Below are 27577 nucleotides of genomic sequence, written 5' to 3' on the forward strand. Positions count from 1 at the left end.
GCTCAGCTGCAAAAACCATCATCATCCACACAAGTCATAATATAACAGCTCCAATGCCAATGTTCACAATTTGCTACCGCAGTAAATAATTAAAAATAGAAGTGTACTGGTTTCATGAAGTACAATGCAGATGATCAAATGAGCTGAAAAGTGAGAGGTGATCTTACTGGAAGGCTGCACAGTTTCTCTGAAACCTAACACAGGTGTAGTGTAGTTTTTATTCTCTTTCTATGTTAGCCCAGTAGAATAACCAATATGCCAGAGAGAAACAGCCATGGGTAGAAAACAGCATGGAATATTCTTCTGGGAAAGCTTTATGTTTTAAATGTAGAAGTTTAAATGTAGAGATTTGGCCAGAATTTACTCTGGCCAAATTCTGGCCAAATCTCTCCCAGTTCAGTTGGGTTTAAAGATATACTCTATTTGGACCCAGATACGCAGAAGCAATTTCCCCCATTTTTAAATGAGATACTTACAGCTGTATCCTTCAGCAAATCATTAATTCTGTTTTAACATGGCTATTACAAAATTTTGACATCAAATAATTTCCTAGAAAATTTTGACATGAAATAATTATCATACCATGTGAAGTGCTGACCAAGTACATATCTAGGAGAGTGTCTATTCTCAGCTTCATAAATCCTTAGGCATAAATCAGAAATCTGCTCTTCTCTCGACAAATACACAACCTGAAACTTGACTAGTGGATCCAGACCTTCCAAATATCTCTGCCAATGGAAGCCTCCTTGCCTAAGGAGATGCTGGTTTGACTTTCCTTTTTCTCTTCTACTCCAACCACTTGTGAAACTGTAGAAATCTTTTGAAAGTGTTTATTTCTGGATACAACTGCAGCTCTCAAGTGCTCCTGCACTCACATGTGGATCCCTATGCCAGGCCATAATATGCTGCACCTCCTCTCACTGCATCCCTCTGCAGCCTGAACTGCAGCAGAACAGAAGGATTAGAAGATTGATTTCTGGGTTTTTTTAGACGGGTACTCAAAGAAACAGGAAAAAGCTGGAGAAAACAAAGAATGAAAGTACTCATATCCACAAGTACATGGGAAAGAACTGAATGTTACTTGCTTGTTTGTATATTCCCACTAGCTCTAAATTCAGCATCTCACTCCTTCTAAGTATAAAGTGAGAACACTTGGTATGAGAACTTGCCTTCCCTTAAAGCAGTTTTTGCTTTGAAGACACACTATTCTCATGCAGAAAATTAAAAATGAAAGGGAAAATTCTGCTTGTCCTGCAAGGTTTGGTTTTTTTTGTTTTATTTTTATGGTTTCTTTTTTTGTGATTTTTCTTGATTATATTATACAAAATGGGCTCATGAAATGTATGTGGAAGAACTAGGTACTCACAGCTGAGCATCTGTGTGACATTAGGTGCTTTTGCTTTCTAAAATTAGAGAGCAAATTACCACAGTTAAATAATTTATTATCTCCACTATATTTAGGTTTTTTCTTCATTGTTAGGCAACTATTTTATACTACCTTTCCAAGACAAACAGCTCTCTCAGTAATTTTGAAAGACATATGCGCTAACAAGACTTCTGTTGACAACCTCACAATTCTTGAAGCATTTACTCTCATAGCAACTTAATTCTCGTAACAATCCAATCTTCAGTCTGGATTAAGACCATGTACAAAGGAAATCATATGCATAAAAGATAGGGACCATATGTGCCAAACATGTCATGTATCAGAGACTGAGTGAATTCTATCTGTGGGAGTCTTCACTTCTCCCATTTCTAACCTCTTAGGCACTTATGCTGAGACATATCCCACCTTCAATTTAGGCAGCACTACAATGACATGCAAAAGTTAAAGCCTACCCATTATAAGCTCTTCCTGTATTCCCTGCTCTAGCTTCCTTGCAGTCAACAATATTTATATTTGACTTTCACTGATGATAATAACTCATCACAAATGTTCTAGGTAAATGTGGCAATGACAGTCACTGCAGGAAGGAAAAAGTCTACTATTTTTATTTTACAGGGTCTGGAGATGAATACCTTTCTCTACTTGTGTGGATAGAGAGAAAATACAAAAGAAAAAAGATGGTTTTACTTAAGAACTTTGTAATTCCTTTCACTGAAGCACTTTTTGCTTCATTGTCATCCATGATATTTGTTTACTGTCTCAGCAGTATAACTACATTAATTTCACTAACCCTTGAGACACTTTTAGTTTATATAAGATTTTATCTGCTATCAGTACTACTGTGTGTAAATATGCCATTACTAATATACCAAGAGAAATGACATTTCTGTTACCGTTTCCAAGACAGTTTTCAAAGTTATCCACAGATATTTTTTGAGTTACAAAATGTGATCTGACTTTTAAAACTATGTGTTACAGTTGATTCATAAAACATCCAAAGGGCACAATCAAAAAAGAATGAAAGGAATAACTTTATCACTCTGACAATTCAGCAAGTCCTGTGGTAGTCTACAGGTCACTCTCAGAGTGATACAAAAGTTATGTTTCTCTCTTGTTTTGATAACTATTAGCTAGAAATGGTTCTGACAAAGTCACTGTTGTTACAATGTCTGAAAAACAGCAGAAGAGGATTTCTTGACAGAGTACTGAAAAGTGCACACATCTGTGAAGCTGCAAAGCAAGGAAGGCTGTTTTTTACAAGAGTACCTATCCTTATCTTATCGTTCCAGAAATTCAGATTTTGCACTTGGCCTGTGACTTTTCCTATTAACTTTCTTTTTTAATAACCACAAAAGGTTGATTTCATGAAAGACTGGCTCATCTCCAGTTATATTCCACAGGCTCTGGCTTTGGACTTTTCTAACCCACTGGTAGAGGAGGGAATTGTGAAAAGCATTTATATAATATACTGTTTCTCACATCCTTTTTTCAAGCATCTGATTCTGGCTGGAATAAAGATGCTGAAAACATGCTAAACAAGCCCCTTATCTGAGACAATATGGTTATGTTCTTAAAAAGAAGCACCTTTGCATTAATTTCACTTGAATAGCACAGCACAGAGAAAACGACGTATGTATGTGCCAACATCTCCTTTATCCATTTTCCTCCTTCCTTGTTTTGATTTTTTTGTTTTATCCAGGCCTTTACCTCTCCCATTGGTCTGCTCCTGTTGCTCCACACCAGACCCCTCTCACCTTGTCCAAGCAGCCATTCCCTGGACTGCCAGCACCAGCCCTAGAGCTCCTGCTCCTGCAGTCTGCCACTGCCTCGCTTTGCCTCCCTCACTCTTCTTCCTGCTCTCCCACTCACTGCTCTGTGACCTGAACTCCTTTTGGACTCATTGGAGGAGAGAGGATGCTTAAAACCACCTGGGAGAGGGTTTCACTCTCAACATTACTCACCCCAGAGCCAGCCAAGGGAACCAAAAATTCAGTGAAGAGGGTGGGGAGTCAAAGAACAACATCTGCAGCTGGCATTGAAGTAAGTTCAGACTCTTACCCATCCTATTCATACATTTCCTGGTAAATTCACACACCAGCCCAGTTTGTTCCTTCTTTCTTTGCTCTTCCAGATACTGCCAGTTATTTCCACTTCGGCACTTCATCTATTATCTCCCTGCTATGTCTCTTCCAACACACATCAGGAACCTCATCCTTGTTCCTCTATAAATTCTCCTCTCATTTGCAGCATTTGCTTCAACCCTGCCTCCTGCATTGTACTTAGGGTCTGTGTCTCATTTCTCTCCTTGACTTCTTCACCATGAAACCCTCTGAAAATGGGGTTTACTGTACACTTTAACTTCACCCATTAAAGCTATAAAGAACACAGAGGTGAAAAACACATTCACAGTCAGGCCAGATAGGTGCAGTGAATTGACACAAAATTCACAGCTCACATACCTTGCCATACTTCTGTGCATACGATCCTGTAAGCAGCGAATGAAAAACTATGATTGTTTCATCCAAATCCCAAACAAATACACGCTGAAAAAGGAATTGAGGAAAATATTATTGAACAAATAACATCACAGTCCCACCACCCCACCACCCCCATTAAGGCTAAAAGTCAACTGAGTCTTAAAAGTCTAACCAAGTACTTATGAACTGAGCAGATTTTCTCTGAAAATCAGCAATAGTAGTGTATCATGCATGATAAAAAGCCAAAAAGCAATAAAAAAAGGTAAAAAGTAACTTTTTAAACTCTTCAACTATTTCTTACTTGTTCTATAGAAAGCTTTTCACAGAAGCTCTGTAATACAGATTTCAGAATGTAATGGGTCAAATAATTGTAATGGATAATCAGTACTTTCAGATACTTCTCTGCAAGTCTTAGTGATTCAAGATTCTTTTTATATCTACCATTTAACTAAAATCTTGGGTAAAAGTGCTATATGCCACTGCCATGTAGAATTTAAATAATACTGTAGGACAAAATCAATTATTTTAACTCAGTTTCTTTCATTAAATTTCACTCATTTTGATTATCACTGGAAAAATAATAAAAAAACAAAACCCAAGCAACCAAAAGAAATGCTGAAATTTAAGAAGTTAGTTTCTTCACTGGAAAAATGAAATCCTTTGAAAAAAAAAAAAAAAAAAAAAGGTATGTTTCTGTATAAAAGCAGTGGCATTTACAATAATTTCTTAGCCCTGCAGAACACCCTGCTACCCCAGGAGGGGCCATGTGGTCAGCCAAGTTCCAGCACCAATTTTGTGTTCTGCTGTAGCCAGGGCTGGTCAGTGAAGGCAGGGCAGTGGGGCAGGCCAGGGCTGCTGGCTCTCTGCGCTGCTCTGGTGGCAGCAGGGGACACACAGCATGGGCAGGCAGCACAGCTGGTGCCACAGCTGGAGTGTGACACACACAGGCACTCTGCTTCCTCCTGCTGCTCCTGCCACTGCAAGGCACCGCGTGGCCAACACGACTCTGCTGCCAAAAGTCACCTCTGATCACACTTTTGAGTGCAGATTTGTGGTTCTATTGCACAAGATAGACACGTAATGCAGAACGGTAAAGTCTCGTTGTGCATTTGGATTAAAACAGCTACTGCTCTCTGTTACATTCAGATAGTGAGACTGAGCCCATGATGTCTTCTAAAATGCTTTAAGCTATTTTCACAGCTGCAGTATTCAGAATTTACACTTCATCAGAGGAAACCTCCACATTAACATTGATCAATTACCACAGACATACCTCCAAGTCACTGTCCGGAGGGGGTGATGGATTATTCTTCCGCCCTCTACCCCGAGACTTTGACCCAGAACTCCTACATGTTCTCTCATCAAGATCTTTGATTGGCGTGGAGGGGCTCTGCACTGTGTCAAACTCCCCTGTAGAGTCAACCATTCATGTAAAAATTAGTGCTGGACTTTTAAATAATTAACTTATTTTTCCTCAAGGTTCAACACGTCTGTATGCAAACATAATGACAGGAGACATGTAAAAACGTTGTATAAAAAGAATGTGGTTTGTCTTATGTAGATGGAATCAGTAGATGTCACACACACTTCTGACTTTACCAATGAAACACTATAAACCTTAGCAGAATAAGAAAAAATTAAAATGACACATATACATGTGCACATGCACAAATACACACCAGCCCAGGCAAAATATCAATATAGGCAAGAAAGATGTATTTCAGAAGTCACACTAATGGATTCTCAAAACATGAAGTGCTTTATAATTAAAGTAGTCAATTCCCCATGTTTTCAGTTCAGCTACACTTATTTCCAAATCCTGCTTTACTTTTACCAGAATTCACTTGGGCACTCATCCATGATCCAGAACAGCCTGGCAGCTTCCACCTTCATGTTCTCCTCCCATGTCACACATCTTTACTAAAGTTCACTTTTTTTTTCTTCACCATACCTCAGCCCACAAGTTGTCAGAGGAAAGTCATAATATTAAATGCAATATTCTGGTTAGTACCTGAAAGGGGATGAAGTTGTACTTGCTGTGTTCTGATTGCCTTTCTCTAGGTCTGAGGCATTGTGGGCTGTCACAGAGATGTGCTGGAAGGGCCTTTGATCTGGTATGGCAGAGCTGGTCTTAACCACACTCCAGCCCATCCCTGACTTACCCATTTAAGCTTAGCATCTTTAGCTTTCAAAACTCCTAGCAGTAAAAGCAGTTTGGCTAGGTTCCCAAGTGATAAAAGACAAAAAAAGCCCAACCCTCCTACATCATTTATCCTATTAATAATGGCTTGTTTTTTCTCCACTAAAGGAGGAGAGGGTACAGCTTTGATCTGACATCTACTACAGATTTTGATTCAAGTTAAGTCCTTGAGCTGTCTGTGAGCATTTCTGGGCCATGGGTAATAATTGTTAGAAGAGCTCATGATGGCAAATATGCAGAATAAATTAACACTTGTTACAAACATTTCCCAAAAATCATCTATGATGCATCTGATTTTGAGTTTGAATATGATTTTTTTTTCATTTTTGCTACAGAGCATCGCTGAGTGTCCAGCAGATGAAGGAAATTGATTTTTTTGCTCTGTTCTGAACTTGCAAGACCACATCTGAAAAAACACGCAAGTCCCCAAGCAGAAGAGAGATATTGTCCAACTGGAGTTAGTCCAGGTGAGGGAGGCTAAGTGACTTTTCATGGATGTATGCAGAGAAAGGAGAAGACACACAGGCAGACATCCCTACAGAATGGGGAGAGAGACAGTTCTTGTTGACTCATCATTTCTATTCCCAGCATGGTGTTGATGTCAGCAAGGTCACAGCAGGCAGTGAAGCAATCAATAAGGATCACATTATCTTGGCTCCTTCCCCATAAGAACAGCAAAATGTACTTGGGTAATTTCAAATGTAAAGAAGCATCCAAATCAGAATCCTTATGCAGCAAAAACCTACAATGGCTTTGAAATAAGTTCTGAGTGTGCAAGAGCTCTTTGCAAAAATTATTTCCTAGATTTTTCTGTTGGATGGAAAAATTGTCCCAGACCAAACCCCCAGAAAGAAAAGGCAAAAACTAAGAAAGTGAAAATGAATGTTTAAATTCTTACCACAGAAGTCTTATTTATAACACTGCAACGTATTACAACAAAATCAAGACTAATTTTCACAGTAATGTATTAAAACATCTGTTCTCAATGACTGTGTTTATTCTAATCTACCAAAAATAAAATATAACCCCCTGCCCCCCTCCCCCTCCCCACCCTGTTCTAAATCTTCTCTGGAATTGCCCAACAACTGAAGTAAATAACTCCAGTTTTCATTTAGCATTAGCCATTACCAGTTGCTCTAGGCTTCTGCTTGGGCCAATGCTGTACATGATGGCATAATTATCTATTAATCAGTACTGTAACTAATCGCTGTTCCTTGTAAAATCTAGATAGTTAAAGCCAACTTTATTTCATTACACTAATCTCTAAATCAGAATGAGCAGCTGTCTCTTACTTGAGTGCAAGGTATGCATCTATTTTAGAACTGCAGAAGTCAGTGGTGCTTGTTTTTTAAACAACTGTAGGCTTAACTGCTTGATTTGCTTTTTACCAACAGCAGCCTAAAGGAGAAACTGCACTTTCCTTATCCTCTGTGTTTTTGAAATGAGGTCAATGCTGATAAAATGAAAACTTATTAAAAATTCAGCCCTGCAACATAAAAGAATGTGAGAAATTCTATTACCAATGAGTACTGAAAACATTACAATCATGAAAAGCTCCTACTGCAGCTCCGAATAGACAGAAATTTTAATTACAATATTTGAATTTTTTTAGCTTTTTCAATAATCAACACATGCCTAATAAATATACCTCATAGCCTCTTCACACTGGGACTGTGATCAGTGCCAGTGATCCAAGTAAACAGGAAGAAAATGTTAAAACCAGAATATAGAATGACCTATTTTTCACAGATGTTCTTACACATACACTTGAATATGAAGCTTTTCATGCTTTTCATGCTGTGGAGACCTTGCAGCAGCTTCAGCTAGAGGACAGGGAATTACAGAACCAAATTACAAAGGGAATTACAGCACCCCATTACAAATGGAGGTGGTCTTTCATATCTAGGACATTGTTTTCCACCTCTAGTTCAAAGATGTGAACATCCCCTCCTCCTTGTTAAAACACAGTTCTACAACTTAAGAAGGAAAAAAAAGAGTTTGTACAGTCTGAATATAAACCTAATGCTATCTCCCAGAAAAGCTGCACAGGGTGACTTCATTGTGGGTACCAAATTAAGCTTTGCTGCATCCCAGTAATGGAACAGGAGCTAATATCCTACAGTGATTTGCCTCCCCTAGCCCTGGATATATAACAGCAAGGTGCCTTCACATGAAGCTTTTATTCAGGCCTATATTCTCTGCTAGAGTTTTATTTGTTCCAGATTAAATGTACTCATGTATTCATCAAATATACTCAAGTCTATCTTATCTGCTGAGACCACACCTCCCAGTCCGTCTGAATTATCCCTGTCTGAGATGAAGTGCCCTTAGAGATACCCATTTATCTCACAAATACTCTGTGGTAATGAGCGTATTTTGAAAAATCTTAATATAAGTCAGGCTTTCAATGCAAACTCTGAAGAGAAGTTCCTGAAGGAGCTGAGCATTACACAGCTGAGCATTACACAGATGTGGAATGGATTAATTTCTGAGCCACTTCATATCTTCCTTATGGATTGACTTTTGCAACATATCCTTACCAGACAGAGCAGCCAGAAGACAGCTTCAACATTACAAGCCTGCTTTTTTTTCCTGACTTGTAGTTATGCTTGTCATGAATAGTAGAAAGAGTAAGGTCTATTTAATTTTCATCTCATTTTCTTTACATGGTCAATAAATAAGGCTTTAGGTGATAGTGACTCTTGAGCTGATGGAGCTTTATTATGAAAATGAGAAATCCTGTATGTGCAGATACTATTAGAGGCTTTGATTAGATATATGAATTAACAGCCAGTACAGATGTCAGGAGAATGAAGCGCCTTGCTGTGTTTAGTCTTAGGATTTTGCTGGAGTAAGTCTTAAGGACTTGTTTGACAGCAAGTGAACATGGTGAGTGCTAAAGAACTGCAGTTTGATCTGTGATATCTGAAATTATCTCCAAGACGCTGTTCCTCACCAATGGAAATTTATTTTTACCGTGACACAGAAGGGCACAGGCATGTCATGCATTCACTAAGTGGGTGTTTCACTCTCAGCAGAGGGTCGCATGATCACCGCAACGCTTCACAGAAGTAAGGAGCAGATGGGGGCAGATTTGTTAAACTCAGAAGCACAACCCAATTCTATTCAATACTAAGGGTACTTATAATAATACATGATACGTTTACACAGCATTTCTAGGAAACAAATACCTAGGGGAGAAACAACATGGGAAACTGTCTGATTTTCTCAAATAAGAATATGAAGGAATAACAAAGCAGAAAGTAAAAGTACACAGTTATCAAAACATAACTTGTAACTTGTGAGTACACTCTATTCTCGTTTAAAAATTCTTTACATATGATTTGTGTCTGTCATAGATATCCTCCACCTGTTGAAATTTCACTTGATTTCACATTACCTTTACGTTTTTCCTGGACTTGCATTCTGAGACTACTGAATGACATTACACTTTTCATCAAAAATCAAGATAATATGTATCTCTCTAACACCATTCCATATCCATATCCATATCCATATCTATATCCATATCCATATCCATATCCATATCGCACCCCAAACACACACCCACAAACACATGCACTGTTACACTTTAAAAATCAGCTTGAGGAAAACATCTGGGTAGGAAAAATTTCAACCAATTTAGTTAAAGTTCCAGTATTTTTAGCAAATTTGAGCAGATTATATTATGTCTGAGTCCCTGCTTATGCTTTTCTACACAGTGTTACCTTTCCTTTGTACAAATTCATGACAACAATACGTTAGTCTTTCTACTGTATTTTTCAGTAAGATGGTGCATTTATTAGGAAGATTTATGCAGTAAGGTGATTTTGTGACTAAAGCATTAACTCCTCCCTATTCAGAGCCGAACCCAAAATCCAGTTTGTTAGTCTTTTAATGCTCACAGTCTGTGGGTGTGGTAGACACTGCCCACACTGGCTGAGTGAAGCTGGTGACCCTGAAAGAGATGGCTCTTAAGACAAAGAAAAATGCTGAAGAAAAACGAAGAACTGCCACTACCCTCCAGGGATGTTCTAGGAATACAAGCAGCAGGCCACTGTGCTGTGGTGGCTGTGCACAAGAGGGCAGGGCTGGGCAGGCAAAGGGAGCCTCCTCATGTCTCCTTTTAATGCTCTTCTTGCAAATTCAACTAGTTCAATATAATTTTTTTTTTTTTTTATGGTGCTAGCAACTTATTTCTCTAGTCTTGGTTACTTAAATTAGTGAACTAGAGAGCATGGCTTGTAAACATTTGAATAAAGCTCAAGGGCTCTTTCCAGCATGGCAGAGGCATAATTAAATTAAAAATGGTATCTTGTTTTAAATTCTTTACAGCAATACCTCAGAATGTGTAGGTGGAAACAGCACTGTTCCACTGCCAGTGATACTGACAATCATCTCAGTCTGCAAAAAGTTTTCTTTAGTTAGCAAACAAACTGGACAGGTTTCCTAACTAAACAGTAAAAAAAGCTTATTTTGGGCAGTTTACATCACAAAGTTTTCTGAAAGGCACAAACTTAAAATATCAATATCCATGTAAGCTGAATATGGAAATCTTGTCTTTATAAAAACAGCAAATAAAATACAAAAATTGTTTTCACCTGAATGTAGATCTGTACCTGGTTGACTAGTCAAGCCAGGGAGAGAGTCCTGTAATTGGTAGGTTGATGATGATGAAGTGCCATCAGCCGTGTTGTTTGAGGTCATATATGCACCATATGTTGATGCTGAGTAATACTGTGCATACTGATTTTGGCCAAAAGCTGTGTATGATGGATAATCCTGAAACAGCAGATGCAGCAGAGCACCCAATTAATACAGTAATGAGTGACTTTTTCCCAATTAAATATTTCTAAGTGTACAATCATATGACTTTTGCTAGTGTTTTGAAGGCTTGGTTTAGTTTTGTGTTTTTTTGTTTTTTTTAAATTTAAGAATAGTTACTGTTTTTAATTTAAAGGTATTTACTAAAAAAACTACAGGGAAGCTGCTGAAATATTTAAGTGCTAAAATATGTAACTAGGCTTCCAGTAAGATTTTGATAATTTTCCACAGAAAATAGCATTGAACCACAGTAAGTCTCACTCAACATAACAGATCTAAATTAAAATAACATGCTATCTCTGGTTTATATAAGTTCTTTTGTAACTGGCAAATAAAAATGGCAATATTCATACCTGTTGTGAACTACTGAAGTTTGTAGAATTTGAAACAGAATTGTTTGAATAAATAGTGGACGATGGTGTGAAACTAGAACCTAAAATTAAGAAATACAATTAACTGTGAGAACTTGTTTGTGAATCAAAATTCTAATTAGAATATTCCATGTTAAGATGCAGATAAATCAGAACAAAAAAGCAACTTTTATTTTCCATTAGAAGCATAAAACATTGTAATGAAACTTTAAAAGAAATTAAAAGCTACTTCCACGCATAAGAGCATACATTCCTCTTCACACCATGCAAGGAAGATATCAGCAGTAAGTCATCTCACCAATTTAGAAAGTGTTTTTCAGTTTATTGCATTCTCACCTCTCCTCAAACACAGTTTTTTCTCTTTTGCCTTCATTTTTAATACCTTAGTGTTACATTTGCGAAACAAAAACCTTTTCGAAAGACTATATCCGGGTGTTTTTAATCAATCTGTAATGAGGCATGTCCTTGTTTTCAGCATAAATCAGATGATTCACATTGTAGCTTGTAATATGCAGAAGATTAACCATTGTATAAGAAGCTTAAAAATTATCCAAATAAAATAGGTTATCGATGATCAGAGGGTAATCAAGGAATTATTAACTGACTAGTAAATGAAAGAATATCAAATAAGGAGAAATTCTAAAACATTATGTTCATCCAAGGAGAAACAAGTATCAAATTATGTCATACTCAGGAACACAGAAACAAAGAGTCTTGTATATATTAGTAAATATAACAAATGCTTCCAATCCTGTCATTGAAAAAATTAGTGGATTTCACTCTACTAAAAAATCCAAAAGAAGGTGCAATTAGGGACTGCATTCCATGACCAGATCTAAACTAACAGAGAATCAAAATGAATATGCATACTCCTATTAGCACTGGAAAGAAATACTTAGCTTTAAATTTTAGAGGTGGCTACTCACCTGGCATCTGGTAAGAGTAGGGTGTTTGGCCTGGCTGTGGGGTGGAAAACCCTGGGCTGTAACTGAGGCACCCGCTCTGCAGTGGAGATTGGGTCTGCGAGAGCCCACTTTCCGTCTTGATGCCTGGCAACATTACACCCAAATCTGTATAAGAAATTAATTTTCAACTGATTCTTTAAAATATTTTGTTACAGTTGGGAAAAACAAAAGAGAAAGCAAAAAAAAAAAAACAACCAAAAAACACCATTCCAGTCGGCATTGCTTTTAGTTCTACGTAAAGTGAAGTAAGAAGTGGTCAAATACCGTAAGTGGGTAAGCTGTAGGGCTGTCCTGTCTGGGAATAGGCTGTATAGACCGCTGGCTGCTGCATTCCTGAATACTGGGTTTGTCCGGCATAGGCAGACATTGTTTGAGCTGCTGGTGTAGAAAGAATGTGCGGATAGGGCCTAAATATCAGGAAAAATAGCATTACTGTGGCAACAAATACTTTGTATGTTGATTCAAGCAATAAAGTAAAGAAAAAGGTTTAAAGATGTCCAAAGGCAGTTCATTATTCTGCCAACTGCTCCTCTTCTGGGATTTATTCCATCCCCCACTGAAATAAGCTGAAAGACACTCTGTCCCACATTCCCCAAGGCACAGTGAATATTTTATGTTGTCCCATCACTACAATTTAATTCTTAAGCTACTGTGTCCACTTTGAGGTGGGCTGTGCCACTGCTGCATGCCTTTATATGGATTTAACCTCTTTCAGCTGAGATCAGAATGCTTCAATTAGAAAAGCCCCCACACTTTTTTAATCCAGTGGAGTGAAACTTGGACTAGAAGAATAGAGGAAACACAGAGGCGAATGCTGAATCTAGTACATTATGTCATCTGTGTAGGTTCTGCTTCAACAGACATGTAGCTTCAATGGGAGATGGATCCTACCCATCGAGAGCAGCATGAAAAATACTGACAGCAATACTTCAGTAACCAGATGGGCTTTAAATGTTCGGAAAATATGGGCTAGGAAAATAGAATGGAAATAAAAATGGTCTTTTATTTATGAATACTGAGGTTTTATAGAGAGATTGAATAAAATCAAGTTTAAATTTTTTGCCCTCCAGAGTTGCAAAAATATACAGAGAAACATTTTTCTTGGATTGTTTTGTAAGTCAAATAAGACTTTATGGACCAAAAGTTGAATAAACACACTCTGCAGAATTACGCTAACTGAAACCTAGCCATTAAAAGCCATGACTAAATTTCAGATTCCAATTTTTAATTTTTTTTTCTTTCTAATTAATTCAGTACAGTTGGCAGCATTTACTATCAGAAAAGGATTACTCATTAATTTAGGTGCCAAAAAATTGTAACAGTAGATTAAAGATTCTATTAAACCTTGTAATGTATTTGGCTGAAGGTATGTAATATAGTTTGCCAAAACCTGTTTTAAGTGGAATGATTGCTCTTACTTCAGGCACCTACTTTCTGTATTAATAAATTTTGGCTAATATCAGATGATTGCAAATTTGTTAAAAAAAAACAACTTGAAAGAGCCTAATTGGCTCTTGAATCTTTAGATTTCTCTGTACCAAAGTCACACCGATAGCTGTATCAAATACATGGAAACAACATACTGGAATCAAGAACCCTTGTACACAACACTGATCACAGGAGAAGCAAACTAATATACTGCCAACTGCAGCAGTTTCATACAACACCTTTGGTGTTTCTTCCTAAAGTTCCCACTCCTGGATTTGTGTGATTGCCCAAGAGTCAATTTCCCCCCCAACAAAAAAAAAAAAAAAAAAAAAAGGCATGAAAAAATTTTCTATTTCTAACAACATCCGTTGGCTTAAAAATAATAAGATTAAAAGCTAATCCAATTTATTTGATTTTTAAATCTTATGATATCAGAGAGGGACAAGGAAAGGGTGGTTCATGATTGAGGAATGTTTGGAAGCGTTTGGCTATGCTAGCCGTGGAAGGGTCAGGGACAGGGTTACCCCCTCAGTATGCAACTTGTGCATGCAATTGTGAGTTCTATATATAAACTGACTTCTTCAAAATATATCTGTATATATTCCCCGCACATGCTGTTAATATGCTGATGTCTGAGAATGCAATAGTCTGATTATTTTACTTGTGTGCTGATATGCAAGGGTATTTCGTGTGCAGCAATACTGCACAAAGCAGGATCTTACTCTGTAGACACACGAGGAAAAAAAAGTTGGAGAAGGAGCCAGTACTTGAGTCAGTACCATGGCTTAAGAATTTTCCTTTTTCTCTGTTTCTCCTGCTGAACACTTGTTTGCAACAAACCACAAAACTGCCCACAGCCAAGGTCTATAAAAGAGTAGAAGAGGTGCAGACACTAACTTGGAGGGATATATCTGTGGAGAGTACTGGTGCGCTGATCTGGGACTGTAGCCACTACTTGTTATTACTGCAAAACAGAAAACAAGAGCACAGCAGTTAGAAACACCAGGAGACCTACACAGGCACACAGTGTGAACTAAAGCAGCAACATTAACAGAGAAGCCCATTGAAATGGACAGTTTTCAAGGAGGCAGACGTCACCAGAACTGCAACATGTTAAAAAAATTTTTAAAAACTCCCAAACTTTTTACTGTTGTACAGAACTCTTTAGTTAGCATGGGTGTGTCACGCTTCCTCAACTTGACTGTACACTGCAGAGGCATGTATTTCATACATTACCTGAAATCCACACACTGTGGATCTTTCAAATTTGCAAGTTGTATTAAAAAAGGTAGTTAAAAAAGAATCTTGTGATTTAACATATTTCATGGGATTGAAATAACATACACATACCTTCATAGTCTCACATTAACAAGAACTTAGATTTTAACACTGGATAGGAAAAGCATGTTTTATATGGTTGTGACTAATTTTAGTTAGGTTAGGTGATGGAAGATACTGGATTGAGCACTAGAAAGCAACTAACTTCCATTATAAACAGGCCAAATAGAATATAATCCCTAACAACAGCATTTTTATTTTAAAGTATGCATAAACAGTCCCGTTCAGTAGCCATCCAAATTGTGTGTATCTATATACTATTCACAGCTGCATTCTTCCAAGTAAGCTAACAGAACAATAGTCATAACCCATTAAAATTTCATCCAGAAGCAGTGCTCACACTGGATTAATTCCAAGTGTTTGGAAGTTTCCCTTTCCTTTAGCCATCTGTCTTGACTAAGACAGATGTATTCCAAATATATGTACTCTAAAGTGTTGAACCAATCCCTTCAGAGCAAATCCATACTGGGCAAACATACAGAGTGTCTTTATTAGGCCATCTGCTGTTCATTCACTTCTCAAAAGATTAAAGAAGTACACAATGAAGCACTGGAATTTCTTTAGTCTAATCAATCATAGTTGTACTTCAAAGTGTACCCTCTTCCTGAGTTATTCATAATGGTAGTAGAAATGAACATTTAGAACTTTATAAGTGACAAATAGGTTTAGGTTTCTAACTATTTTATGAAACATGATACATTTCTACATCCAGCCCCAATTAACATCTCTCAGATCTATTGCTTTGAACATACACAGAACTTCATATTTTTAGAGATAGTTTAAATGCATTTAGAATGTGCAGGACTTAAAAGGAAAATACAGTAGAAGAAAAACAATTAACTTCTTTTTAAAATGTGCAGTTAAGTATGGTTTGAAAGTAGAGAAGAATTGGATAATAACTTTTAAAACATGTGCCATTAGATTTTATAAAACAGTTTCTGTTTGAAAAGATACTGAGGGTTTGCCTGTGATGGAAATCTGCTAAATTTAATTTTGTGTGGATATCGTTTTTGAGGGTTTTTTTGAGAATACCTTTCTGTGGTTTGCTCCACAGAGCAATCCGCTACGTGTGCAGGCAGCTATTCCCAGACAAACCTATAGCTGTTTCTATCAACATAACTGGTTCACACAACTCTAAATAATGCTCTTGGTTATTTAAGGCTTGATGAGTAATTAGCCTTCCCTGTTGTAGCTCTGTGACCTTTCTAAAGACAAGCAATAGCAGCAGAGTGACCTTGGTGGTTCTCAGGGCAAGGAACTTTTGGGATCCATTATCGGCTTATCAGACCCTTTTTGCTATACTGCTTTACTTTTTGTATGCTCATTTGCTGGATGAGAGCTCAGTCAATTAATCAATTTGGTTAAAGCACATTTACCATGCCACTCTACCTTACATAAACTACAAAAAAATTAATGACTATTCATTTCAATCACTTGAGCTATCAAAACCTAACACTTTTCAGCAAAAACTATCCTGCCTGCCTTTTAATTCTTTCTGCATATGCCTTATTTTTTAAAATTCAGACAAGAAAATAAAATACTTTTGGAATGTGTCTGGTTTTAAATTTCCTTGGTTTCATCCCAAATTTTCCTTGATAATACTACCAGGAAGAGGAAGAGGCAAGAGCAAAAAGTCCATTCTATTCACTGTTTCTCTGTAGCTTTTTCCAGCAATTTGTCCACTACATTTGAGACTGTGAGATGTTTGAGAAACACAGGTGTAAGGCCTAGCATAAGAGAACATTATGACTGAGTGGAGCTTGTGGACCACACCTGTATCTCACAGATGAAACTACTAATTTTAAGGGTCATCAAACTTTTAACAGCTTTGGCTGCTGGATAGCCAAACATCTCCTAACATCTCCCTTCTCTCAGGACTGCTGGCAGTGGAGGAGATGGTGGAGGCAGGCTGCTGTGGGTTTTGTGGCACTTTATACAGGCATTATATAAACGGGGCTAAATGCTCTTTTGTGTTGCTAAAAAACTGTTAAGAAAACCCCAAAACTGTTTATTCTCTGAAAAATTCAAATATTCCTAAGACTTCACCACTTGAAATTACTGGAGGAATGCCCTTCAGGGCAGGTATAAGACCCTTGATCTCTCCAGTCCCAATTAATGTTATTTCACAGAGGGGGCAAGCTGACAGCCAGCTCTTACTCTCTTAGTTCAAGTTACTCTCTTAGTTCAACTGGCCAAGGTGATTGTGGAGGGTTTAAATGGCCATTAACTGTTTTAATTGCATGTTCAGTATATTAAAGTGGGCTGGAGTTTTGCATTTTTTCATTACACATCTGTAAAATTCTGTGCAAAAAGGTTAGGTTAAAAGGACCTCATTTAAGTACCATCATAATCTCTATGCATTAGGGAGGTTATGTAGGTTAAACAGCAGTGACATTCCCTAGCTTCACCTTTATGGCCTTCAGAAATTGTTTCCTATATCTAAAAACTGTATTCTATAACATGTGTGTAATAAATGCTAAATAAAAACGATTAGAACATCACATACCTCTCTCTCCACTCCACTAAAATGATAAAACTGTTCTCAAATTAATCCACTATTGTAAGCAATATATACACACTATTACAGTACAGCAGCTTCAACGAATTCACAGTGCATGAAAATCTCAGTAGAGGGCTGTGTGCCTCTCCCAGGCCTGTGAATGCCCAGCCCAGTGAGAGTGTGCTGCAGAATCACAGAGCTACAAACTGAGGACACTAATTACCAACATTTCCTCCTTGAAGGAGGAGGAAGGGGGATGCACAGTGTGACTCCTCACCTGCCCAGAGGCACAGATTCTGCTGGGGCAGCTCTGCAGCACAGGGGAACCGGGGCCCTCAGCATGAGCTGCAACACATGGGCTGCAGCCCTGAATAGGATCCTGCCAATCCCAGTAGCCAGGGCAAGGCCACCAGGGCAACTGCCACTCTAAATTCAAGAGAACTACGTGCTTTATCCTCTTAGCTTTTCAACCAGTAGTTCACCAAATCACAGTTTTCTGTGAAGTCTAATCCGTCTCTCCTGCCCTATTCCTCACACAATCTGTTTGACCATCACTTACAGCTGGTCATTAGGGCCAGAGATGACTATTTTACACCCCACAGGGCTTGTTGAGCCTTCTGCTCAGTTCCAGGGTAGGTCATGTGTTTTGATTGCCCTTGGAGCAGGGAAATCAATTTTAATGGGCAGAGTGTTTGAAGGAGAGGATTTCTGCATGGCAGGCTCTCAAATGCATCTCAGCACCAGCTCTCTTTTCACCCATATCTCATTTCATAATACACAGAAAAGTGCTGGCATCATGACTTTGCCATAGTTGGGAGGAACACATATATGTCCCTCATTTTCAGGAAAACACAAACTGTTTTCAGGAAAAAACAAACTGTTCAGTGTTGGGCCTTGTTACGCATTTTTTCAGTCGCAGGTGGCTCATCTGAAATGACATCTGTCTACTACTCAGCATTTACTGTCTTTGGCAGTACTAAACTTCCCAACTAGCCAGTTAGGCTAAAAACTCAGAGAAATCCTGGTTTTGCTGAGTTTTTGCTGCTCTTTAGCACTTTTCCCATAAAATTAGAGCAAAAAAACATTGTCTGATTTGGGAGTACAAGTAAAAGACAAACGCTGAAGTAACATCTTCAATCTTTATGAAAGGCTGAGTGTGTTGTCAGGGCAGCTCTGTGTCCCACTCTGATGATGAAGACTGCACGTCACCTAGACAGGCAGACTATTGATTTCCCACTGAGAATGACTGCACTCATTTAATACTTCAGTTTGTGTACTAAATTGAGAACCAGGTTTGTATTTCCATTGAATACACAGGTGGCTAACAGGCGAAAAAGGATTATGCAAGGCTCAAATTCCTGCCTTTTTTTTTCTTTTTTTTTTTTTTTTTTTTTTGAGGCACCAACTTTCCAAACATCTAAAGTGTAGAGATTTCAAAACTTCTTTTGAAGTCAGTGGAAGCTGACGGGTGAGTGGCACCTGGGGAAATCAAGCTGTTACTTGGTTGTCTAAACCTGAGCTGAAGGCTACAATTCTTGGCACTCCAATGTTGCCTTAGAATACAACTCAGCTGCCTTAAATACAGGGCAGAAGCTGATAAAATTACAGCAACAATGAAAAAAATAATATAAAATGTTGGATATTTTATGATTTGTAATCATTAGTAATGAATTTTTAGCACTGAGTAAAAACAGAGTGAAAGACTAAATTTTAGGCCAGACTATTTAATATTTTATGGAACTTTTTAGCCTTTAATCTGAGGAGCCTCTCAGTATAATTATAATGAGGAAAATGTTTTCCTTTTTCTGATTAGAAACAGCAAACACTCTAAAGCTCACAAACTACCTTTTCTTCAGGAATGAAATTAGTTATGAATACCTTTCTGAATAATCAACTTCTAGATTTAACTGATGGCTAAAATACAATTCCAAAACCCAATTTTTTTTTAAAAAAAATAATTACACAGGAACATTCTGATTTCCAAAATATTTTAAATAGGGCTTGACAACCTAACTCTACCAAATTAATAGCAGCATCAGTGTGTACTGGTGACTTGTGACTTTGGTGACATTTCAGTCAGACCATTACTGAACTGGTATTTCCAGCTGCAAAGCTTATTCTTCCTCCACTCCTTTTTAATATTATTATTAGCAGGATTCAACTTAATGATTTGAAGGCTGATTATCTGTACTTTTCCACAGTTCATCACATTTTAATAATTTATAGGATCTACTTAAACCACTGTTTGTTTGAATTTTTGAGAAGTAATTGAAGCTTGTGATTATTTAAAACAAAACTATTTTATTGGAAAGGAAGTAGCTCATCCCAGTGGAAAGAGACCAACACAGCAAACTGGTCAGTGTTTAAACTAACACAATGCTAACAGGAGTAAAAGGATTAGCACTGAGGTATAAACCTTAATATTTGAAACTGTTCAAATTAGCTTGGCTGTTACAAATACAATCTCATTTTTTTATTTCTAAATAAAATATCATACAAGACTAACACTCAGAAAAAACATCTACAGTACCATCATAACAGTATCATTTTTAAGACTTTTGCAGACAGCAGTGGTCTTAGGCATCATTATTAGGTATGCTTTAAGATCACACATCATGTAAATTTCTGAGTTGCATTTACAAAAATGAAAAAGCTATTATTTCTATTACGATTATTATTATTATTAGGTACAAAATACTATAATATTTTATAGTAACTTTGCAGAGATTGCTTCCATGCAAATGTTCATTAGTGAGGGTTATAAATGCCGCATTAATGTGCATCTAACAAAATGTCATTTTATTATGGCTTTACCTGACCCAGTAAAAGTGTCAAGCGATGCATCTCCAGTTGTTGTTGTTGTTTCACTGTTGTTCATGGGTTCTGTTTTGACTGCAAGAAGAGACACTACATAGAAGAATAAGTAGACATGAGATTTTACTTTTAGATTTGTACTGGAGCACTCATACCAGTCTCACTAGTGGCAGTCCAGCTCAAACAAGCACACATGCAACCTCTTCAACCTTCTCTCTAGCACCATACTGAGACAATCGACAGGAATCTGACAGGAATGCCCATTTATCTGCACAGCTCTGCATCTGTACATTCATCCAGCTATTGGTTTTAGCAACTGGAATATCTTCTGGGGAGATTTCAACCTAAATCTTATTGATTCTAACAATTTCCTAAGAGTAGCACAGAGGAAGGAAACATTAGCTGTCAAGGGATATAACACATAACAAAAATAGTTCTGCCTGACATGTAAAACTATTATAATATGGTTTCATGCTAATACAGAAGCAAATTACTTTCACAGTGCCAGCATGTTGCCCTTCCCTTTCCCCTTTTATAGGGTCTGTGGGGGCCTTTTTGAGCTGGGTCACCAGCAAGCAGTTTTCCATAACTGAAGAGAGAAGTTGGAAAGAAAAAAAAGACAAAGAGCTGGAGTAAGACACAAATGATAAGTCAGCTTCTTACTCAGAGGTTACAAAACAGTTTGGTCTAGTCCAAACTCAAATTTATTTCTTAGGGCTCGTCATGCACTCTCTTACCATCCAAGCTGTAATTGAAAGCACAAAAAGCACCACAGAGGCAATACAGATTTTGTAATTTAATATGTTACCTGGACAGAACATTCGGCATGGACTTTTGTAGTGAAATTTGGGAACCGCCCATCCAATTGATGTGGTAAAAACAGCAGTAGGGAATAAACTGCAGCTCCAGTTAGCTATCTGACTGGCAAATGCAGAAGCCTCAGCATATTAATGCAATTTCCTCATGAAGGTCAGTTAGGGCTGGGCATGGACAGTCATCACATGCTTACAGATATCACAGGTTGGTGCCCAGCAGCACAGATTGAAGGGGCAATGAAGACCTGCACAAGCAACGACCACAGCTGCATGTCAGGCATCCAGATTGTGAGGGCACAGCCTGGGATTTGTGAAGAAGCCTTTGATGTGACAGCCAGCCTGGCAGAGCCCCCCAGCAGGTCTAACACATGCCAAGGAAAGGCATTCTCTGCCAGCTGGTTACCTGACGCCTCTGAGAGGCCTCAGCTAAGCTGTCCAAAGCTCCCATCTGTCAACATCACTGCATCCACATTTGACTGCACTGGCAACAGTATGGGAAAGGGAGGAATTTCATGTTTCTGAGCTGGCAATGTATTTAAAAACTGTGGCTCAGATTCAAGTCACCTAAATCAAGAGTATAAAAGGTGCCTACTAGTCTCCCTTTATGTCTAGATGAGATAGAGAGGCACTCCCAGAGGCTGATTCAGTCCAAGGACAGCCTGAGCTGCCCTCTAGCTCACTCATACAGACTGCAGAGGAAAAGGCAGTGCATGAGGTAAATAAAGGATTTAGTTTCCTCATTGCAAAAATGTCCAGAAAACTCCTACAGACCCATTCTGCTATTCTTCCCTGTGGCTGTGAGCACTGCGATTTGTTGATCAGAAATTGCACCAGTAAAGCTGCCTGTGACAAACCCTCTGTGAGTTACCTCTCCTACAAAACCACATCCCATTTCCACTCACATACTGCCTAATGCATCTTACTTCAGGAAGTCACATGGGATGCTGCTGATGTCAACAACTGTACAAGTGACCTGCACTGAATTCAGAGGGACACCAGTTTGGATCAAGCAGGAGAAATGGGGATGCATTTATCTCTGTGACTAGTAGAGTGCCCTCCAGCATTACTGGTGCACCAGTGCCAAACAAACCAAGTAACACCTTCTGGTTTCAGTTACATAGCTGTACCTTTCCATTTACTGTCTGAGAGTAAAAAAATTTTGAATGTAAACCTCTTTTCATTATTGCTTCTGTTTCATTAAACTACCATGTAGTCTCCCTGCAAGCAGCAGGATATTATTTCAATATGGAATCATTAGGGAAGAATTTTAGCCACATTTTTTCAAGTTGTGTATTCCTCATTTTGCTAGCTACTACCTTTTCATTAAAAAGAAAAAAAAAAACAACAAAAAAACTGGGACAAAACCAACCCAAAATGAAAAAAGTCATTCTCAAGAGTATTAGAGTAATCAGTCATTCCCATTTCTAGAATTATTTGAGAAGGATGTGATTTTATTTTCATCATATCAATAAAACATATCAAGAAAGAGTTCATGGGTCGTTTGTCACAAAATGATGGCCTCCAATAAACTTCTCAGTCACGTGGAACATGTGTTGTTGCACAAAGTACCAAAAAGTACCAAAAATATCTACATTAATTTATTTGCTGATTACTGCATATGGATGCCTCTGTGTACTTCTGTAAAGTCTGGGCATCTACCTACATGAAAAAAAGTACTTTTTAGTACCTTTATCTCTTTCTGTTCAAGAAGGTATTTCACTATTCTCCATAGTGAGCTACAAATGTTCAGTTTTGCATCCAAGAAGACAGTATGTGTTTAACTGTGTTTAACAAAAACTTCAGTCATGAATTGAAATGTTTACTTTAGAATTGTGTCTAGATCTGGTTAATGCCAGCTGCACTGCACTGCCATCAGCACGAATAGACACCATCTCTTTTCTTTCCCTGTCAAGCAAATAATCTAAAACAAAAGAAACTCTCCTGTACTTGAGGAAAAACATTTTATTGGCACTGAGTTTTGTTGGAAAATACCTATAGAAAGTGTTGTATATATGTGCTTGATTTTAAACAGTTCTACATTTCTGCATTCAGATTTTATGACAGTAAGGAATTCCTCAAGGTCCTTCTTCAGTGTAGCTAGAGATTTTCACAAGTACCTATTTTTCTTTATGTTGTATGTCATTAAATGAAGAGGGGGAAAAAAGCACAAAGCTAACAGGAAAAACAAAATGTTCTAACCTCAGTTCAAGAGAGCTGTTTTTTGTTGCTGTTTAACATATTGAAAGAGTGAAAATAAAATGAAAAACAATCTCTAACTGGAAATACATTTGAGTGCTGCTACCAGTGAAGACTTCCCCTGTTCTGCTTTCAGCTGGGACAGAGCAAGCAGCTGTGTGCTGCTTAGTTGCCAGCTGGCCTTAGACCATGACAACACAGTGAGAGAGCAGAGCTACCAACACCATCAGGTGCTGAGGTACACGATGTACAAGGAGACACAAGAAGCTGGGCTTGTTCTGTCCTAGGAAGAGGAGGCTGAGGGGAGAGCTCGCTGCTGCCCACAGCTATCTGATGGGAAGGTGCAAAGATGACAAAGAACAAAGGCACACACGTCAAAAGGTGCCCTGGGAAACAACAGGTGGGAACAGACACAAGCTGCACTAAGGGAAAAAAACCAATTAGATGTAGGAGGAAAATTCAGTGCAAGGCCTTGAGTGACATGATCTAACAGCAAAGTTGGCTCTGCTCTGAGCACTGCTTGGCCCAAATGACCTCCAGGGATCTTGTCCAACTTCATTATTTTAAGGCTAACTCAGAATACAGCTCCCAACAAGCAACAGCCTCTACAATATACCTTGATAAAAGGATTTAGCAGATCAAAATGACTGCTGCTCTTCTGACCCCTTTTTTATTTTCTCTAAAGTATTCCTCTATGTTAAGGACTGAAAATGAATGCAGAGTTTTAGGGGCAAGAGGTGCTAATACTATGCATGAAGGAAGACAAGCAAGTGCAACAGAAGTTACAGCAAACAAATTTGATTTTAAAAGCTCGTGTAAATCAAAAAACCCCACAGCTTGTCATAGGAATGATTTTCCTCTTTCTTTTAGCAAGCCTTTAGAGTTTTCCTGGGAATATACTCAACCAGAAGCACAGTTCTAAGCATTCTACTGCCTATGGAAAGTCATATTTAATACAAGTAACACACTGTATTTCCTCATTACTAATAATTAGTACTTAAATTGTTACCTTCCATGTTTACCTGAACGTGCTGAAATGAGGTGCAGACCAAGTTACCTCAGTCTTTCTTAAACTTAAAATCTTGTAACTGAGGAGAAGCATTCACATGGAATGTCCTATTCTAGTGCAAATGATCTTTTGTGCTCATCAACTTTTTTAGTTTTTTCCTTTCTCTCTCTCTTTTTCTTTCTTTTTTTTTTTTTAAATTTTCTTTGCATATATATGTTTTACAAATGACAAGCTAATTCTGAGGCATTTCTTAAAAGGGCAAGTTTTTGAAATCTTCCTAACTTTAGTCCAAGCCTGCACAATTTAAGCACCTTTGTAAAGACTTGCAGAGAAACATAGTGATGCATGTTTGCACCTATGATTAATCCTATATGTACTGCAATAATGTCACATATAGAATTATTATTAATCCTTAAAACATATGACAATTAATAATACGTGTCAGGAAACTCATAAATGAAAACAACAGCTTGGAAAATTTGGCCAAAATTTCATAAAGTGGCAAGTTACATGTGGCAGCACATTAGACATAAGGTTTGACTAATAATGAAAGCCTCAGTAGGAGTAAGAACAATACTGTCAGCCTTGACTTGTGCTCAGGTAATCATGCAGTGCTCTACTTAAAAACAAATGAAAAGCAAATGGGCATTCTGTCAAAATTCCATCTGTCTGATTTCCACCAATGCTGACTCCTGGCAATTCCCAGCAATGCTGAACACCACGAGACAATCCCAGTCACTCAGAGCATGTAGACAGCTAAGCTAATTATAAGCGGGTTAAATTCTCCTTGCTCATCAAATGACTTTCAAAGCATCGTAAGATAACTACTTGTTGCAACTTCCTAACAGTTTTCTGCTTGTGGGAAAAGCCTTTGAGAAAGGGTAGGAAAAAACTGCTTGGGGTGAGGGGGAGCCCCCTGAGAACTCAAACTGCATGAAAAAAGACGGGAGCAAACGCAAAGAGATGTCACACAGCAGTCATGGGGACACACCACACACGCATGCACTGTACCAGGGTCTCTCATACTTGTTGCAGAGGAGGGAGTACTGCAACTCAGCAACCAGTCTGCAGTGTTTAACACAGTCATGTTGTCTCCTGAGAACAGGAATGGTAACAACAGTTCATTCTCCCAATGTCTGTTCAGTGTAAATGAATAGTCTTCAAGGCAAATCAGTGTTTTGGCACTCTAAGTCAAGCCTTTTAACATAATTGTATTGGTTTTATGGGTATTATTTTAACTGGCTTATTTATGCACATTGTATAATATAGTGGCATCCAGTTACTAGTGTTCTTTAAAAGCATGCTTTAAGTTTTCTCTTTATTCTGGAATAAGGATTCTGTTTAAAAATATGGTTCAGCCCTTCTTTGCAGAGCTCAGTTACCCTCCCAGGCACATCCACTTTTTATTGACATTGACAGACTCTATTTAAATAGAGTAAATGAATAAAATACTCTACCTTGTGGCCAGAAAGAGCAAACCAAAAAAATTTTCTTAGTACCAACTGTTAAAATATACACTGATGTATGAACTCTAAAAAAAAACCTCTAGTTTGACTCATATCCATGGTGTAACTTTCATGGACTGCACCTCAGAATGTGGCACCCTGCCTCCCACTATGGCAGAATTGGTTATCTGAAAGCATTGGAATAAAAAATGAAATCTGTATTGTGGTTGCATGTCCCTACAATATCACCTCTGGCAGTGAGAACCAGCTACTGCTGAGGAAAATCTAACAATCTCTTCATTAGAAACTTTCATTACCTCCCAAGAATTGAAATTCCTCAGGAAAAAAAATAAATAAATTACCCAAGCCTAATTTTGATGCACTTCTCGATAGTAATTTTAATTTAACAGAAATGCATGTAAGTCAGGGTATAAGAGTAAATTATAACTCATCAAGGAAGTATGACACAGGAAAATACAGTTTATTTTTTAAGTTACCAACTTAAGGTATAAGCAAACATTTAACACCATATTCAAATCAACCATTCAAAAATTTTCCTTATTTCACTATAGTACCTTGTTTCAGTTCTGCCTCTTATTTCAGTTGGTGCAAATAAAAGAAACGATGTTGGAATTAGAAATGTACACTTGTATGATTGCCAATTTTTTATAACTCTTGTTGGATTTTATAAATATAGTCATTCTTGAAATTATGGTAAAAAATGCATAAGACTAAAAACTAGCCAAAACTTTCTGTGTGCCAGCTGTGTCTTATACTTACCTCCTGTTCCATTTGTTGTGACTGATGTGCTACTGAGATTAGATTTATCCAGCTTGGAACTACCTGGTGCATCACTGCTTCCAACAAGATTATGAGGACTGGCTAGATCCTGCATTTCCATAGACCTGTTAAAAAACAAGGTGACAGAATTAATGCACTGTGATACTATCTAAAATAATCTGCTTTTTCTATAATATTTTTATTTATTTATTTATTTTTTGATATGGAGAGTTTGCAATTCATCCAGGTTAACAAATCAGCACAGGTTCCTTTGACATCTTTGCATTTTGCCAAACCTAGGAAAACAGGTAGGAGCAACAATGCCACTATTTTCCCCTTTTCCTTTAGGTATTATGAAGTGACACAGGCCTATGAAACTGCCACTGAAACACACTACAGAGTTTGTGCATAAGGTAGTGCACATATATGGATGGGCAGATAAATGAACAAATTCAGGTATACAGATATTTCTGAGGAAAATAGAGAAATTAGGTGAAAAGTCAAGCGTTACACAGAAAGCTAGAACAGGAACTTCTGCCTCTCATTATGAACCACCAGCAGTTACTGCACCCACACTAAATTACAGGAACAGACCATACAAGTGAATGAACAGAACTTTCATGTACATCTGGAAAATTCTTCACTCCTACAAATGTGTATATTCTTCTTGGATCACTTGATATTTGTTTTCTTCTCTGTAATTTCTGGGAAGCTTGCAAAATTTCAAGTGGATTCAGACTGCAATGAATTCCAGCATCACAATTACACTGAGGGCCTGTAGATGGCTTTCATGCAGCGACAACAGATCTGCCTTTCTCAGACAAAGACAGAGCAGAAAAGGAACATTTCTTGTTAGACCTGTAATTGCAATCCAATTTGCAGTGTGTGCTCTCGCCTATTCCTTGCTTCATTTATATATTAATTACACAGATTTTTCTGCCCCCAGAGAAACAATTTTGCTATATATAAGCAAAGTTGCCAGCCCATCTGTAACAAGAGAATGATTTACCATATGTATACTCCAAAGA

At 37.8% G+C, this 27577-nt stretch overlaps 1 protein-coding gene across 10 annotated transcripts in view; it reads right to left on the reverse strand.

Annotated features, from left to right (window-relative positions):
* The window catches only part of EYA4 (EYA transcriptional coactivator and phosphatase 4), a 145106-nt gene that overhangs the window by 21540 nt on the left and 95989 nt on the right, over nt 1-27577 (reverse strand). For 4 of the 10 annotated variants that reach the window (XM_015623361.2, XM_019006192.1, XM_015623362.2 and 1 more), the window contains exons 4-13: nt 26550-26674; nt 25351-25419; nt 20305-20397; nt 14550-14616; nt 12489-12631; nt 12186-12329; nt 11242-11321; nt 10666-10846; nt 5138-5274; nt 3847-3930 (exon numbers count right to left, since the gene is read on the reverse strand). In XM_015623361.2, the coding sequence (XP_015478847.1) occupies nt 3847-3930; nt 5138-5274; nt 10666-10846; nt 11242-11321; nt 12186-12329; nt 12489-12631; nt 14550-14616; nt 20305-20397; nt 25351-25419; nt 26550-26674 (1123 nt within the window). The remainder of the gene's footprint in view (nt 1-3846; nt 3931-5137; nt 5275-10665; nt 10847-11241; nt 11322-12185; nt 12330-12488; nt 12632-14549; nt 14617-20304; nt 20398-25350; nt 25420-26549; nt 26675-27577) is intronic. The other 6 variants (XM_019006193.1, XM_019006194.1, XM_019006197.1 and 3 more) reach the window with 4 other exon arrangements.

The sequence above is a fragment of the Parus major genome, chromosome 3 (assembly GCF_001522545.3).
Source record: "Parus major isolate Abel chromosome 3, Parus_major1.1, whole genome shotgun sequence".
NCBI classification, from domain to species: domain Eukaryota; kingdom Metazoa; phylum Chordata; class Aves; order Passeriformes; family Paridae; genus Parus; species Parus major.